The sequence below is a fragment of the Patiria miniata genome, unplaced genomic scaffold (genome assembly GCF_015706575.1).
Source record: "Patiria miniata isolate m_02_andy unplaced genomic scaffold, ASM1570657v1 HiC_scaffold_7, whole genome shotgun sequence".
NCBI lineage: Eukaryota > Metazoa > Echinodermata > Asteroidea > Valvatida > Asterinidae > Patiria > Patiria miniata.
The window spans coordinates 14,058,179-14,077,173 of NW_024037074.1; the positions used below are offsets into that span (position 1 = coordinate 14,058,179).

At 40.8% G+C, this 18,995-nt stretch overlaps 1 protein-coding gene across 1 annotated transcript; it reads right to left on the reverse strand.

The window, feature by feature from the left end:
- Nucleotides 1-18,478, reverse strand: LOC119745600 (bombesin receptor subtype-3-like). The gene is made up of 2 exons (XM_038222078.1): nucleotides 16,644-18,478; nucleotides 1-4,405 (listed from the first exon to the last, which is right to left on the reverse strand). The coding sequence occupies exons 1-2, from the start codon at nucleotides 17,468-17,470 to the stop codon at nucleotides 4,078-4,080; spliced, it is 1,155 nt and encodes a 384-aa protein (XP_038078006.1). The 5' UTR covers nucleotides 17,471-18,478; the 3' UTR covers nucleotides 1-4,077.
- Between the last annotated feature and the right edge of the window lie 517 nt (nucleotides 18,479-18,995).

Consider the following 18,995-nt stretch of genomic DNA (forward strand, 5'->3'; position numbering starts at 1 on the left):
CTTGTATCTTGCGTTTATCTGTTCATCCTTCCTTTTCCTTTTTAAACGTACTTGTTGTGAGTTGTTCATTCATTACTCTGCTCATCTCATTACAGTTATTTTAACTTATACTCGTTGCATGCTCTATGTCACTTTAATTGAAATTCATCACATTCAATCAGCAGCGTTCCAATCCCGTGATAACATCTAAAATTATGATTTTGCACAAAACATTGTCCGCGTGCATAACCAATCATATTGGGGAATGAGGGTCAAACAAATTGAAGTTTGCATTAACTTTGAAATTCTCAGTCTAAAAAGGTAGTCAAAATAAGAGGCATGAAAATATCAAAGAATCAGTTTCTTTTGCAAGAATGACAGGACGTGAGTATTGTGTACCATCAATCAAGCCTGTAAATCGAACGTTACAAGTACGAAACAAAATATCGAAGCAAGGACCAAATAATAAGGTAAATGGAATGAAACAAAACACGGGATACGTGCTTAAGTTTCAAGTGCACGTGGAGTGGTTTGTTCTGAATGCAACAAACAACATGGAGTTGTTTTACGGAACCAAACCGAGACTTAGCGCCAGAAATTCGACACAGTGAGTTCAAGCATGAAGTATCACGGGCTTGAGAGGAGACAAACCCGAGTCGCATTTTTGCTTTCACGATAAGTTTAGGGTGAATGTTTTACGGCGCCCCACTTCTTGAGGAAAACGAACTTTTTTTAACCAACCATTTCGAACATTTCGTCAGGTACATTTTCTTAGACGTAGTTTACACCTTTCTCTACTTGAAGATGTCTTCACACTTTCCTATCTCATCCACTTGTATCGTTTCCACGTGTTTTTGCAATCAGCCTCATCACTCTTCATCCTGGCTGAGAAAACCCATCACGATAATCCCCCGGTTTGGAACGTGTCTGATACCAAAATTATAGGGTGAGATTGAGAGGAGTTGACTTATCACAGAGCAAGGAGATATCCGTTCGCACCGTTTTAGTGCCATGGTAATTCACCGATACCTAAATGTTTAGCTGTATTACTTATGAATTGATTACTCAAAAATATGACAGCATATTTACATATGGAACACAATAATTATTACGTCAACATGTTAATAGCGCCCTCTTCCGACCAAACTCAATCTTGTTCGAAATTTCAAATGACGAGTGTTAACTCGCTGTACTCGTTCACGGCCAGTGGCGTAGCCAGGATTTTGTTCAGTGAAGGGGGGGGGGGGGAGGGGGCTACGCCACTGTTCACAGCAAAATGGCAAAAATGGCGTGTACAGTCGTCTTCAGAGGAAATTTGAAAACAATAGGTTTTCCGCGTCAGCTGCGCATACGTGGTAAAATGTCGGAAATAGTCAAGGGACGAAATTGCCATAGCAACGGCGCCTGCCCAAACACATTACACCAAAAGCTAGCCATTTGACGGACAAAACGTGCGTGGAAAGCCCTCTTCAAATCACGATTTAACATAAACTGGGTCAAGAACCGGGGACATGAGTTGCTTAGTCACCGCTCGTGATGATTGAGGGAAGATAGCTTATTTCTCTGCTTTGATGCCATCGACGAGTGAACAGGAGCCAAGACATGACTCCAAAATTAGAATATAGAATTCAGGAACTGATTACGTGTTACCAGTAACTGTTAACTTATATCGATAATGTTTAGGCCTATACCAATAAAAAAACACCACATGATAATCCTTATTCAATTACTGCAGGGTTCACCATAACAGGTAACCAGTAATAACTAGTAATTGGTTACCTGCTATAACTGGTAACAAGCTTCTACCAGAGATAACCCGATTTCCATTGAGAATTTTTTTCAAAGTTTTCGTTTGATACTTTTAGGCATCACGTCTTTATCGGTAATTACACTACGTCACTGGTGAATATATCATACATGCAAACAATTACGCAGTTACAATGTACGTGACAACTATAAACGTTAATCTCTCGGAATTTGAGCTCATATTTACAGAAAAATCCTGATAGTACATATAATTACTGACATCTGAAAATATATAGTACAGTGTACCTAATTCAATAGTACATGGCTTTCACCTCAAGATAATATGATTGATAATATAATTGATATGTCAAGAGCATTAAATTGCACAATGTCTTCATCTTGGTTGTATAATACAGTTCACAGGCAATTTTGGTGAAAATGCATTCAAGAACATCGTTAACTGTAGTACAAACTTTCTTGTTACGGGTTACGCATGCATTTATAGACGGATTAAACGTTCTTAATACGTACATTTAAACTGAAACTTCAGTCAAACATAGAACTGTTATATCATATCAAATTTAGGACATTAACCAATCAGAACGACACATCTGCATCATGTGTCAATTTACCCTCTGATGATCGATTAACCAATCAGAACGACACAACTGCATCATGTGTCAATGTACCCTCTGATGATTGATTAATGTTTATATTCTTTGAATGTTGATGTGTGCATCGTCATAAAAAATACAGTTAAATCAGGGTGGAATCACCATGCACAGCATAAATCACTCATAAAATATCCATAATGACCCAAATATGCAGGAAAATGCCCATCAATTATTACTTTCACAAAAGATACAAACAAGATCGTGTATATGACAATAATGTATCAGACACATCACTAATTCTAATGACATCAACTGACATTCCGAAGAAATTTTGTCTCGATTACAAATCAGATAAACTCCCAATCCAACCTGTTGACAAACATCTCAAGGCTATTTTAGTTAAGACACTAAAGAAATAATTTAATAAATTTGTGCCCTTCGGAACAAATTATACCAAAATTATAGGCACTCGAGTAGAAGTCCTCTTCTAATGTTCATCTGTTGATTGGATCTCTCTTGACCATGTCTGACCTGAAGAGGCATGATTTGCTGAAAACGTCTCGCACTGAAATTAGTGGAGATTCGCATGCGCGTCAGGTGCATACATACATACATTTTGAGGTAATCTTAGCACGGAGAGGCTCAAAAACGTAACATATTGGCCTTGAAGGATTGACGTCTTGTCATCAAGCGGTCAATAAACTCCTTGAAGATTCTAACTGATGACGCAAATGTAACCAAGGAGTGAGGATTGTTTTGCCATCTTGAAGATCAAGATTTGTTGAGTACTTATGGCCGCCACATGGCGCCAATTTTTCTGAGTCATCCCGCTGGACTTGAGGGCGTCAATGGGTGCGACTGATTCCTTTAAAAACTTGAACAGTTTCTTTTTCGCCTCAGTTGCAGGAACATTTAAATTTGAGTTAAACGTTAGCGAATGTGCCAGGCATATGGCAAAGCGAAGGTGCGTTCGGTCTCTCCCTTCATCATGCAGGAAGGTCTTGTGTTCCGTTGAATCGTGCAGTAAACTGAATCCCTATTCAAATTGAAGGCTACGTTATCAATAACATAAATCATAAAGTCTTCTTCCAACCTCTATACGAAAACTTCTGGTCACGCTTTTTCAATTATGAAAGACCGTCTTTTTTCTTTCATTCAAGGAATTCATATTCAATCAAAGTAAATTTTTAAATATACTTGTTTGTTTTTACAACCCAAAGAGAGCAAGAAATTATAGAATGGTGTCACAGTTTCGTAAAAGTGACAACAAGGGTAGTGTTCTCAGTCTGAAATTGTATGGTTCCCGCCCTCCCCTTTCGAAAGTCGCTCTTTCTGTCTTCCCTGGTACGAACTGATTTTCAAATATCAACGGGCGAATGGCGTGAGCGAACCAGCGAAAATCAATGTCCTTCACTTGCCACCACTTGCGTTTGCTAAAAGCGCCCCCTATAGTCCGCTGGTGGATCTCATACTTTTGAACTCCATTCCGAAAGGTTAAAACGCAGTTACATTCGTCGCATTGCCATCCAAGCACATCCCAGTAGTCACATCTCAGTAATTTTGTCACTATTTGTTGAGCAGAAATATTACTTGCTGGGTCAAGAATGGTAATTTCATAATTCAGAGACTTCACAGGGCGTCACAAGTGCTCATTTATAATCTCTGTCTCCAATTTACGTTCAAACTTCCATCTTCTACCCCGTACTTGAGGATGATCACGTTGGCTACAGGAACTATCTCACACCGTACAAGTCTTCGTTTCTACGGACGAGCCCCTTAACGATCCATCCCCTGACCGCTTGTTGTAGTTGTAAATAGTGCTAGTAGGTGTGCCTGGAGTCATCTGGTACATATTCGTCCGCGCTACGCGTACATGAGATAGCTTACGGACACGGATGCAGCACAGGTAACGGGCGAAGTATCGACGGTAGGTCTTGCTTAAGAAGCAGAGAGCAATGGGGTTGATGCAGGAATTGGCGTAGGTCAAGAGAAACGAGCCGGTTGAGAGGATGAACATTCCCAAGGAATCGAAGACCTCCACGGAGAAGGCGAATTGGAACCAGAGCCTGCAGACGAAAAAAAACGAAACAGAAATGGCGGGAAGAAAGGTGACGGACATCATTGAAAATGAACTTTTTCTCTTTAGAGTAAAAAAAAAATCAAAAGTGCAACAGGGTAATCTAAAACTGTCTAATTTGACATTTTGATTTCTAACTTAAACGCAAAAATTCTCAATAGAACAGCCCCTTGATATATTCTGGCATCTTCCTGCTTTAAACAAAGCCTATTATTTGAAAACAAAAGGCTCAGCACAAAAATACAAAATGTAACACGGATAGAAAACCGAAAAGCAAGTTTCCATGTCGATCGTTACGGATTCTGCAGGATATTATAGGAAATCCTCAGAAACAAAAGACCGCCACAGCTGCTAAAAGAGCATTATTTGAGTTATTTCCTTGTCCAACTTGCGCGCAAATAAAGCCTTACCACATTAGGCCTATTTCCTATAAGAATACAAAGATCTTTAAGGTCCGAGTAAATCTAGCAATTACAATCCAATAACGCGGGACGGAGTGTGGACGATTGCACTGTCTTCATTCTGATTCGCCTCGGAATTAATGAGACAAAGTAAGCCAGTTGAATCAAAACTAATCTGAAATATTGCATTATACCCAAAGGAGATGTATTTGGGGCTTTTACGGTCAAGTTTAAGAAGGAAAAGAGGACAGGGATAGAGCTAACTAATAACACCAAACTCAAGGGAAATCAAGGGAAGAGAAATAGGCAGGCAATGTGTACAAGTCGAGAGATATTGAGGGAAGATTGGCAGAAGTCTCCTTCTCATCCTTTGTAATTATGCCCAAAGGTGGACAATACGCACGGGCAGTAATATGGAAAGTACTACTGGAGCAAACCTATTAAAACATGTGATGTGAAAAACTAATGTTTTAATGTTGAGATGAAAAAGAACGACGATGTAAAGACGACGACAAAACAAATATTGATCAGGGAAACGAAAATATAAGACTAGGGTTGCAGCACTCGTCACTTCGATGTACTGAGTACAAGAAAGACCACAACAAGCGCAACAGAAGCAGCAATGACAACCACAAGCAACAGCAACAACGGCAGCATGGGAAGGAAGCAACGGGTGCGATGGATACATAATATTAAATGTCTATTCCAAAAACGATTGTTTTTATCTGCATGGCGCACTTAATTAAGAAGGAAACAGAGTGAAACGACGTTCCAGACAATAAAACTGTATTAAGCCCACGAGAATGCAGATTCATTGCACTAGATGTTTGTACAATAAAAATGAAGTCTTTCAAGCGTCTTTTCAGGCTACTGAGAAAGCAGGAAGTTTAGTCGTTCACTCGCTGTGAACTAAATAGGACGCATCTAGATTCTTAATCTAATTGTTTTTGTCACCATCAGCATCAACTCCCCAATGTCGGAAATAAGCAAAAGACTTCAAAGCTATGGGCATTCCGAGGCTTAGCATGACCCATCATGAAGCATGACCCAAATATGGAACGAAAGAGGAAGGGGGGGGGGGGAAATTGGCGAACTGCTTCAAGCGTAAAATGGAAACGTGAGTTGAACAAGGTATTTGTTATTGGTTTTTGTCTTGGTGTTCGTCTCCCAAGCTTTCTTCATGTCCAAGGGAGTTGCGATATAACTGATAAAGGTTATAATTCCCCAGGTAAGATGGGCCTATAGGTACAAACATATACGTGCCATATGCTCCTTCTGATGACAGCTGGGGTGAAAATAAAATTGGTATGCAAAGTGACATGTTGATGTATCACTAGAGCGAAACAGAAAAATGTGAGCAGACTTGCTCATGTAGTAAGGCTTCTTTTACCCTACCATTTCATGGGCAGATTCCTCTCGATTGATACAGGCCAAGGTAACATGCATCGACTATTGATTTCTCCTTGTTCAAAAAGGAATGTCGTGATTTTAATCTTCAGTGCTTACAAAAATTCACGCAAAAAGATTCTTGAGACTTACGTCATGATGGTGAAGAACGAATAAAGCTAAAGAGTCAAATGTAAATTTTGTCCACCGTTAACCTACTTATGATTATAAGAATGATGAAGTATGTTAACAGACCTCCATTTAGAAACTTAACACAAACTAGTTGCCATCATAAGCCACCATTATATCCAGCCAATATCTCGGGAGGATTTTAGTTTCTTTGTTTTCATTTTTAGGTTAACTTAAGTAATCCTCTGTCCTCTGACTCCAACCGAAGTCGTAAGTGAGCTTGAGAAGATGCAGTGTTGGAGTCACTTAAGCAAACCCCCCCCCCCTGCTCTTCAGGCCAACACAAAATGACTTCAATCAAGCCTACCACGTTGCGTTTGAGATCTTTCTTCGCCACAGTGCAAAACTCTCTTCAGTTCTTATTGAATAGCTTGAATAGCTTCTTATCCAGACGGGGCTTATAAAGATAAGATTGATCAAATCAAGGGACATGACTCACTTATCGTTATTGCATTAGATAGAGAGAGAGGCAGTAAGATGCCACTGTTGCGTGATAGCGTCAGTCCTAAGGTTTGATGAATATTTGCCGGACCAGGAAATCACAGAGATTGAAAGGAATTCTGCCTTGGGGACTCTTCAAAAGCAAAACTCTTTACAACATGTCCTTTCACCTGTATTCTTCTTTTGCTTGAAAATTCCCAACCATCAATTTTCAAAGGGTTTGCTTCTTTCACATGTATTTTGGTCAATTAATTATTTTACTATACTCTGTTTAAACTTCAACTCTAAGGTAAAAATAAATGAACCAAACTGATAACTCTCACTTTTGACAGTTGAAAGGAAGATAAAGTCCCGGCCATTTCCTGGATAACTGGAAAGCTAGCAAGCTAATCAGACTGCAATTAGTTAGAACTGTACAAACACGGAATGGCCATTAGCTATACGCATCTAACGCCAAAAGCCTTACTTAGGAGTAAATGACGATTCTTTGACGTGCCCATGCATTTATAAGCCAAGTCCATCAAGGATTGATGCCTTAAGCGCAGCTTGGAGATTGTTTAGACGGGGAAAGATTCACTCGGGTCCCCATCCCCCTTCGCTGCTGGCCTGCTTGGTAATGATTCAATCCAGAAGAGTCAGGTGCAATTAGTCACCAAATGGTGCTGATGTGGCGAATGTCGCCAACAGGTTACAGTACTTCCGGATTGCGTTCACCCAGAAGGGACACGCTTGCGTCTCTAGGACAACACGCTTCTCATGGCGTTAAACAACCTTTCAACTTTAATGAAGATGCACTTTGGCGGAGAGGAAAGATGGACTCTTCTAGAGGTGGACTAGATGCACCAGTTACTCAGAATGTTAAGCAGAATTATCTAGTTAACGCCTTGAAACTGAAAGACAAAAGGAAGTTTCGTCGTCTTCTATAATATTTTGTTCTTTTGCAGTTTTCACTCCTGCCTGTGTGTGGAGGAAAAACATTACTGAGCCTAGAAACGGGAGCTTTTTTGAGGAAGACAGAACGAGAATCTGCACTAGTGCAACGTGAACCGTCACGGTATGGAGGTCAGAGAAGTACATCGCTATATGTTCCTGTCACAATCAGCCTAAGGCTTACATATCAAGCCATGCAGCGTGTTTGTTCGATAGGCTTCAAAGTCAGTCTCTTGATTTACTATGTATGGAATTCCTTTGATTGATTCCCCTGCAAATGTCAACGTTCTGTGATGTACAGAAACGTGTGCCCTTCACAATGAGCGTATGCGTCCCATCAGTTAACAAATGCTGTCATAAATTATCTGAAGATGAACCTTAATTCTGCGGCTCATGTTTTGCCGAGGTCGGGAACGCTGCGGATTATCCCTTCTCTCCACATTCTAAAAATATTTCACAATAAATGATCGATACCGATAAAGGTAATATATGACCACTATTATGACTTGCAAATAACAGCTGGTTAATTCAAATAAATCCCGCTTTTCAAATTCTAAAATCTGAATATAGAAATGGGGTGATCGATTGCCAGATATTATAAAGACTGATCAATGTAGGGTTCCGCTGGTTGCGCACTTCTTTGGGGTTGGTGAGTCATGGGCTTGTAGTTAGAATGTTGATCTTCAACACTTCACACTGAGATAATCACTTGGAGGCGAAGAGGAAAGATAAACCGTCAAATTTCTGGGTCATCAACGTTTTTTTTGGCCATACTGCCCTGCGCGTTGACAGTTTTTCTTTAGTAATGAAATGAAAACATCAATTCTTCGCATGACACTCTCCATTAAGAAGCATTTTTGTCGCAGATAATTCGGTCAGCGACCGTGGTTGAAATTGGGGGTTATTTTGTTCCTTCGAAAATAATATTAGTTATCGTGAACAGAGTTCGCTGTGTCATAATTGTGGCCAGTCGATTCGAACAACACACACAGATTTCAAGAAATGCTATAACTTTAAGTTAAATTGTGAAGGACGCCATCGCCGGCGGGTGATCGTCAACTGGCTTGACATGGTTAATGCACGATGCACAAAATGTAAGCAGCGATAAAAGGCTAAATCTTGAATTGAAACACTTTTTTTTGTTGACACGGACTTACTTATTTGGTACAAGGAATAAGCCAGTTCGGTATTCCATCTGCGCATGCGTGTGCACATCAAGATTTGCCGATTTTTATTTCGGGATAAAAATGTCATCGTATTACCAAAAGCATAGCGGGGTACCAGCAAAATTAAAGAGATCATGGTGTTCTGAAGTTTAACATTTTGCAAAAAAAAAATGGACAGCGAAGCGTTTTGGTGTTTTGTGAGTCAAAAGTTTTGTGAGAACGAAAGTTCCATCTCTTTTTGATTCCACGAAAAATTGACACAGAATGCAGATTTGGTTACCACGTCCCCCATTGCCTTGTGTGCATTTATTTGCCGCGGTTATCCCAAAAAGAAATCGACGAATCTTGCCGTGCACCCGACTATTTTGGAATGATGACCTCGCTTATTAAAAAACACTAACATACAATTGAATAAGGTAAACAACCACTGGGTAAAAATGGGTTTTAATTAAGACGCATTCTGAACTATGATGCACTTTTAACTTCTCAATATTCAGTGATGTTTATACTCTTTCAGTTATAAGTTTCATCCACTGTACACTGGTCCCTCATCCTTCCCTCCTACCCCCTTTTGTTCCCCATCCCCCCACACTCCTTTGTTCCCTTTCATCCACTGTACACCTTCCCCTCCTTCGAACCCTGCCTGCTTGCATGCATGTCCACTGCATGTTCGTTTCTTGTCCCCGTGTCATTTGCCTTTGAAGAAGTCTTTGCTAAAGACGAAATATATCAGGCCTCTCTAACTTTTTGATGTTTATACTCGATTGTTATTAACCGTCAACACTGATACCATAAGAAAATCTGAAACCATGACAACAAACAAGTTTGGCATAACACGCATAAGGCATTTTGTTTGCTTGAGTGACCGCTGCCACAGGTTCGGGATCAACATATTGCACGCCTGAACGAAGTCCATTCCCGACGGAATGCACTAAACCCAGCTGGAAATTAACACGTCTTCGTGGAGACGAAAACGAAATGTTTACAATCAAGTGATAATGCGTTCCGACTGGGGTATTCGAGAGGAGAATGTACTCTTTTACCGACGAAAAGTACATAGGGGGATCCTAATATGGGGGAAATTAAGCCTGAATGGGAAGAAAGATAACGAGATGACGAAGTTTAGAGCCGAATCGAGAAGGGCGTAAAACGAAAAATCTCATACTGTGCTTGCCAATTCATTTCATATTAATTTTGAAGGCAAGATGGCAGTTTTAAATTCGTCACTTACATCGAAATACTAAAACCCGCTGCATAACGATGTCTTATCCTAACACATTAGAAGATATCAGTTGGGTATAGTGACGAATTTGAGATCCTATGTGAAAATGATATTCCCCACATGCCCTCGCGACATTTTAGGAAATTTATCTTGAGGAGTTAACTGCAAAAGAGAAGCGTGAATCGCGCTTTGCTCTATGGTTCGTTTCAGCTTTTCGTGACTTGCTGCACTTCTGTCCCTCCTTGTTTGATTTGTGTCTCATGCCAAAGAAAATATCGAATTTTATTTTCCTGTAAAGCACGAGATCGGATCATTCACTTGATTGAGGGATATTTTCCAGTTTTCAATTTGGCCGTAGGTGTTCACCATCCGTGTTCAAAATGATATTTATCAAACGAGGCAAAGATCATGACACCACTCCCCCCCCCCTGTCCAAAAAGTGTGTGTGTGGGTGTGGGGGGATATAACCACCCCCCCCCCCCCCCGCGGGATCTCCGCCCATGGTTTGCACATGTCATGTTACGTTAACTTTGTAGTAGACGGTTTGTTGGTCAATAATTTGTGCACGTCTCTTCCAATATCTGTTAAAACGTTATCGAACCATCGAGCTAAAAAATACAAAGATCACTGCAAAAGTAGTTTACAAAAACAAAACAAATGCAAAGTAGTTCATGAATACTAGAATGTGTATTCAGTTGGACGTCGAGGTGACGTCACGTACATTTTGACCTGTCCACTCAGAGCCAAATTGCTCCCTTGACATTCACAGTCGGTGTATTTTTGTGTCCAATTCTCTGGACGTAGTACGTGCTCTAATAACAACCTGGCCTGGAAAAGCCTGCAGCCATCATCTCCGGCCGGTTCAGTCATCAAGAATTCAGTGTTAACTGTAATACTCCAGGGACGTTTTGGTAAAGATGAAAGATGGGAGGACGAGAAACCCGTGATGACGGGGAGAGTTTTCTCCAGGCATAGGAGAAGTGTCTTGTGGAAAATGGTGTGGAAAATAACAAGTCTTTCAGGTCGAAGAAATGAAAGGAAGTTTTAATCATTCATCTAACTTCGAAGAGAGATCTTATCTTGAGGTTGATCCATAATCATTCTGCGCAACACTTTTTTGCTTCAGTACTGGCGTTACAGCTTGTGTGTACGCTACTCAGTGGAAACAAAAGACAAGTGATGCTATTTTGAAATGATATTGAAAGTGCTGATGTCATTGCAATAAAAGAGTCGATGACAATACGACGAGATGACAATGATGACAATAATGACCGATAACAATTCAATGATGACCTCCGAAGCGTTGAAGGCAACGAAAAAAACAATGATAGGACTGATGACGATCATTTTGATGATATAAATGGCAATAATAACGGATATGATTCGGGTCATCAGGGCTAACAAGATAATAACAGTACACGCTGGGACACCAGTACCATTGGTTGCAGTTTTTCCATCTTCTTTGCAAGCCCCGGATATCATGAAGGAAATACTTCAATCCTTACGAATAAGATGGTCTGTCGAGTTATCTCAGCGGTATTTGTTGATCAAAGCCTTGTCTATAGAGTTCACCAAGTCCGTCCACCATGATTAATCATCATCAACACAAACCAATTATAACTGGAACCGTGATAACGTGAGAGGCATACTCTCAGCCATTCGGCACTCCTTGATCTAATAGACACATTTTATCCGTAATTACAACGATCGTGAATCGTCAAAGGAAGTAATTCATCCTGGAAATGTTCTGAGAGTTTTGGAATAACAAAGTGCTTTGAAAAAAAGGGCAACATTTCCGGGGCAATTTACTCGGACCGATAACCATCCCATTACGGTCTGAGAAGGCGAGAAAGATAAGAGGGTAAATGTATAAAGATGGAAGAGAAGCGAGACCATTTTCACTCAACAAAACCTTTGACTACATTAGAATTCAAATGTGTGAGTAATGGGTTTGAAAATGACTGATTCCTACAGACACTAAGGCATAATATTTGACCAAAATCGTCCTAACTATTCTAATTAGATACATAAATGGATATTCCAAAGAGAAGCGATATGTGTAATTTAAATATACATGTAGTAGGTTAAACATAAAAGCTACACCAAGAAGTCACAATCCAAGGATTAGAACAAATTGGTTAAGTCCAGCATGCGGCAGCTGAAAGAAAATCGTGCGTGACACGAAGTATTTTTATTTTTTTAATAAATGGCAAGTGCAACGTACCTATTGTGTCTTTCATATTCGCGGTCATATTTAAATGCAAACAATATTGACCTAATTAAATTCTTTTGGGTAAAACACTCTCGGTAGCACACCGTATAGATATTTATAAAAAAAAAAACACCTGGACGTTGTCATTTGCAGAGCGGGTTGTTTTTGTACTGTGAATGATCACAAGAAGTGCAATGTCCGAGTTATACTAGAATCAGGTTGTCAAATTAATCGATACTTTGCCAGCCGAATGGCATTGTCAAAAAGCGTGAAATTAATCGATCCTTGACACTTGTGAAGCGTGAAAAGAATCACTAATCAGCAGCCAGACAAGCACGTGAAAAGCCAAGATTATCGAATCTATGTCTCTTTGACCAACTCAGCACGAAGCTGGGGCAGGGAAATGGCTTAGTGAAGGTTGGAGGTCGGAGCCGAAAAGTAAACTGCATGGACGAAACGGGTTCAGCCAAAATAAGAATGAGTGGCATATCTGAGTAACGTGAGCGTCCAGGGATGCGAGCGTACAGGGACGTCTTTTTTTTATTCTATAGGCCTATGGTCATCGTCTGGGGATGCGAGCGTCCAGGGATATGAGGCCGTCCATGGATGCGAGCGTCCAGGGATATGCGAGCGTCCAGGGCCCAATTTCTTGGCTCTGCTTACCGTTAGCGAAAAATCCCTGCTTACTATATCAGAAAATGCTGTGCTTACGGTAAGCGTATTTCACGTGTTAACGAGGAATTTTGGCTTCTGCGCATGCGTACATTCCATAACTACGGATTATGTGCTTACAGGGTCACAGCGCAGATTTTTTCTGCTAGCGTGGTTAGCACAAAATGGTGATCGTAAGCACGGAATTATGTGGTTAGCAGAGACATGGGGCCCAATTTCATATCGGGTTTTATTATAATGGTTGAGGGATGCGAGCGTCCACATATGCGAGCGTGAGGGATGTCATCTTCGAGACGCTAAGTTTAAAGAAGGTTTTTAGATAAATTGGTGGACGTATAAAAGGACAACCTACAAATCTAGAGTTTGTGACTTGTGACTTAGCAGTCTATCACGAACCACTCCGATGAGTTATTTCACTCGTTATATTTCCCAGTGAACAGGATGAGACTTTTGTCATGACCCTTTATAATCGAGGCCAATGCATTGCAATTTTCTTTAATTCATGAATTTTTCCTTTGATAACCAAGTCCATTATCCCGATTGATTCGTGCGTTCTCCCAGGAGACAAGAAGAACTACCGTATCTTGAGAAATAGTTTCAATGGAGTATTTTTTTGTCCGCGATACAGTCCCATCGAATTTCATGTCAAATATTCAGTTACTTGGCGATGAATTCACGGGGGGGGGGGGGGGCGGTGTCCAAAAGGGGTGCATTTCCACGCTCGCTCACAGGTGGCACGCTCGCCCCCATCCTTTGACTAGAGTTCCAACGAAATTATGCTCTTTTTGCGGTTTAGATTTAAAAAAAAAAATATGATATTGATAGGGTCTGAATAATGTGCAATTTCAGATTTAAAATATATGCATGAAAGTTTCAGCTGACACTTCTAGCTTCCCATGGGACAATCGTGGTTAATAGTCAATCTCGGATAACTGAACTTTAATAGTTTAATTTTACGCCAGAGTGCCTTCTGCAACGCGTGCAGTCTCTCCATCCGTGGGGGCTTCCGACGTTAAGAGCCCACTGGAAATGAGCCCGGTGATCGCCCGGTCTAACGAGACAGGTTGATGAGTAATGACTGTGTAGGACTCTGTTATCGGAAATTCGAGTTTTTGTGCGATCAATCTAAATGACACATTAAATTACGAGCGAACTTTGCGCCTGGATGCACCGTTACACTCTATGGGGATTACTGACAACCGACAAAAGGTAGGTACACGGTTGGTCTTCTCGGCATCAGGAAACTGATGTTTGTTGAAATTGAAGTATTCAGCTGGGTAAAGTTGTAAAAACTCGAACATTTCTTTAAGTAATTCAACTTGACGTGTGTACATGCATTTATAGACGACACAATGGCCGAAATTTTCAGAGCCGGATTCCAAAACTATTTATGTCAGTTTTGTATGTAATATTACGGACGGTTGAAAAAAAAAACTGCGAAAATCATTTTACGGCTTATATTAAAAAAATATAGCTCCGAGCTATTACCGGTTCAACTAACCTCGTCTCAAATGGACAATGTTACACTGATGTATTGTAATGCATTCGTGTACTCAGGCATCTGTTACCCAAGAAAATGAAGACGCGCTGGCAACCGAGCAATATGCACGCAAGTTGTGTGTTTTGAGAGTGTCGATTACAGGCATTGCTGTACCGTGCAAATAACCAGCAAGATATGTGTGTGGATGAACATGTAGGAAGGAACACTTCCATGGTATGAACAATCATTCCCAGTCATGAACACCTGCACTTAATATTGTTCATGTCTACAAGTTACCGCGTCTCATGCCTTGAGACGAGAGTCCCCACCAATTGTTCTGCTCCCCAATCCATTTTTTAATCTAACGAATAATTTCAATGACGAACCAGAAATGAGATTCAGAACAAACATTTTTGTCGAAATCGCCAAGGTTACTTTCCGCCTTTAAGTCATTGTCGATGTTCACTTTGCGCCGTGCGTCCATGCACGTGACAAGTAAACAAAACAAAATTTGAGCATCTCGCCAATATTGACAAGACGGTGGCGCGTTCTGGATATCGCATTTTGTTCTGCTCCGTCTGAGATACCCGTTTTCTTCCTCCGATACGTCTAACTCGTGAAAACAAGTCATGGATGTGCCCTTGTCATGGGTCGGACAGGCAGGATGTACAATCCCGCAGGGACCACATACGAGCTGAGAATAGGGTTATGGCGTAGCATACGGACAGGGGGCAAATATGCGAGCGGAATTGGATACGAGAGAAGTAAACAAAAACATCCACGAGGAAATACACGGCATGTCGGGATGACGATGTTATTAAGAAGGTAGGGAAATTTGAACAAAGAAGGAGGCAGGAAACATCTCGATCTGAGAGACAGATAGGCGGAGAAACGATCAGGTGTCTGACTAACTGAAAAACAGGAAGGATTTGAAGCATGTACAGGTGTTTGTCCCTCGGGGAATATACAACTTGATCACGGTGATGTTTTCATCGATTTTCTGATGGGTATATCTCATGCCCACCTCCGCACGCAAAGTTAAGGACGGACTTCTTCCACAAGAAACAATTTGATTAAGTTTCTTTCTTAACTCTCATGACGCAAAACCGCACAGGACAAAGAGGCAAAATTCGGTTGCACAGTGTACATACATGAAAGAAAAATAAAGGAAAAGAGTTCAGGTTTTAAAGTATCTTTTTTTCTAATTCCAATGTCCAAGGCAGCTGAAACAGATTGTTTCAATATGTGACCAGCCTATAGTAGTATCACTCAGAATTGATTTATCACATTTGCTTGAGAAGGTAACTGAAACAGATGGCAGTTTAATTGAAAGTAATTGAAGAGTCACGGATCATTGCCGTGTCATAGGAAAAATAGAAGTCAGAGAAATCCCATGGGTCCATCAAGCCAATGATTGAGACAGGTGTAGCGTTGAGGGGTCTTTGCTATGAAGACTGAGGACCATTGAACTGCAACATAAATTCATGTTACAAACTGAAGCAAGCCACGTGATTCGCGGCAGGAGGTAGAAAGTAATATTACACGATAAATGCGCTTCAGATTTAGGGTAAAAGTTCTTATCAATCCCATAACTCTACCGTCGCTGTTTTAAAGAGTGCATATTAAATTGCTTATGTAGACATTTTGTCCAGTAAATGAGTTTAATATAGAATACGCCTGAGTGTACACAATCACAACTTATACTACTTTTAATATATTTATCGATGAAGTTACCCAATGAAATTAAAGCAAAGTCACAATCTTTAAGGAGATACAATTTTTTTATGCGGTTGAAACACCACAATCTATTGGTTCTCTGTCACAATTTCTCATCTAAGACACAGTCAAGCAGTAAAAAATATTCAATCTCCTTTGACTTTTTCACATAACAGTATTCTGAATCGTACACGATTTTTTTTTTTTTTAGCTTTCAGAGCAAACTTTTTTTTCCCTTGGGGCTCTCTGACACGCATGCAGTTGCGGATGCAGCAATGTGTATACGGGGGAAATATGAAGAGTTATTAATTATGCTTGATGAATGAGCTCCGGTTTAAAATTGAATTACAAAGCCTATATAGCCGTGGATTACATACATGTATTTACAATTTAATAGATTATAAGGGCTTACCTGTATACAAAGTGTGGTATCCAGCATATAGCAAATATAACCACGAGAACTAGGACTGTCCTGGCAAGTCGTCGACGAGCTCGAAGTTGTCTGGAGTCACCATGCCCCTCGCAGGGAATCGCCTTAGAACTCTGGATCAGTTGCATGGCTATCAGCATGTAATACATGGTGATAATGGCCAGTGGTATGACGAACATGATCAGACATCGAACCACTTCATGAACCTTAGCAGCGGTGGTTGGAACGGCTCCCTCCAAAGTCAGGTTGACCGGCAAAGCGTAACATATGGCTATCTCGAAACCTTGGAAGTGAAAAACGTCTCTTTTGGCGAGTATAGCCGTTGGTATGCCTAGCGTTACCGATAATGCCCAAATGGTAACCGCTACGGCGTATGTTCGACGTACAGCGTTGGACTTGCGGCGTTGCATGGGTCTCACGATAGCCGTGTAGCGATCGTAACTCAAAGCAGATAGCGTGAAGACCGAGACACCATGAGATACGATAGGAACGGCGTTTGCAAACTTACAAACGGCTGAGCTGAATGGATAGATATTGTACAGGTACGACACGAAAGTAAAAGGTACTGAGGTGATGACGACAAAGAAATCCCCAAGACCAAGACTTGCGATGAGAATGTTAGGTACAGATCGCATATCTGGGTTGAGCAAGACTATACATACCAGTATTCCGTTACCTATCACACCCATCAAACCAAAAAGTAGCACCAATGCCATGGCAACAGCCTCATAAGCGTCTACTCTTTCTGCATGGTAATCGATGGAGTTATTCCAGGTAAAGTTTGGAAATGCCGTTGTCAGGGAAGCCATTTTCTCTTACGGCTAGGAAAAGAGACCGATTCTAAACGGCGTTGATGCAATCAGCTGCAACGGTCAGTCTTTGTGATTGTTTGAAAGTTGACTTTACTTTCTCCGCGGTGCACTTAAAGTAATAGTAATACGAAGATACAGCATATTTGCGTCGAAACGGAAGTGGTGTCGCTTGAAATCCTTTTGTAAGGGAGGCAGTCAATACATTGGAGATACAGACTTCACTTCTTAAGACTGGGGCTTCTCTCTACGTGAGATAAGAGTAGTTGCTACTGCAATCCGCCAGTAACTATAGTTCACCACGCAGTTAAGCTGGTGGAAATAATCGGTAACCACGGACGCAGTGTGTTATCAAGATAGGAATGATCTGGCTTTGTCTGGCCTTCAAAATCCCATGGCCACTCCTCGCGTGTCACTATACTCTCCCAAAGACACAAAGTATTCCAACACGGTGTACTAAAACGCCTGCGTCGTAGTCTATCTTCCCTATTAATGTCCTCCCACGCGGTCACCGCCTTATAGTTGGGTTGGTAGGGTTAGTCTTGGCCTCCAAGCACTGTGTGTGAGTACTCATTGTGCCAATGGCGCGGAAACGAAACAGTGCCGAAGCGATGCCTACAGCTTCACGGTTCGCGGAATCCAACGACGGAAAATTGAGGTCCATGAAGACTACATTCAGCCGAGAAGTGATGTTTGGTTGGGTGTTGAGTTGGCGCATGCGCACTGATCGGTAGAATACGTTGTTTTTTGATTGGCGCACGTTGTGCGGTTTGCCTTGCGGTAATAATGAAAGTGGTGACTTTCAAGTTTTATTTTTTTTTTCGCGCGAGGGCGGTGTTTGCAGTTTGCGTTACATTGTGTGAGATGTTGAAATGAGTATGGAAGGTATTGCATTATAACATAATTATTGTGCATTGCACAATGTTCTGGAAGACTATGACAATATGTAATGACTGCTTTTTCAGATACAAAAAATGCAGTTTGACCAATAAAATACATATTTGTTTTCAAAGCTGAAGTTAATTGTACTTACATTTTCTTGTTGTCCTCGGCTCTGTTGTCTCTAGGTATGAGCCTTAGTGATATTGGCCAGGTGTCCGTTGTAATTATTGTCCAATATACCTGAAACATACCACAATACTCACACTGTAAATTCGTACTTTGCATAATTGTTTTGAACCAATCGAGTACCATCGTCTCTGACAAAATGATATAAAAATATGACACTAATTGTGTATGGCATGCCGAGCAATAGTCAATACACATAGATGGCGCTATTCAAAATTTACAGGAGCTGTAGTTGCGAGCTGCATGCAGTGGCTACATTGAGCATCAAATAAAATCGCTATTTGAATATTTTGCATCAAATGTTTCTTTGCAAATATTTTTCGTTCTGTTGATCTTTAAAAATTAATTTTAGGCTCGACCTCAGTACGGAATTGAGCAAATATAATTTCATTACTCTCCTAGAGGCTTCTACTCGTGCACAATTTCCATCTCTTAGTATTGCGAAGCGGATCAAAAT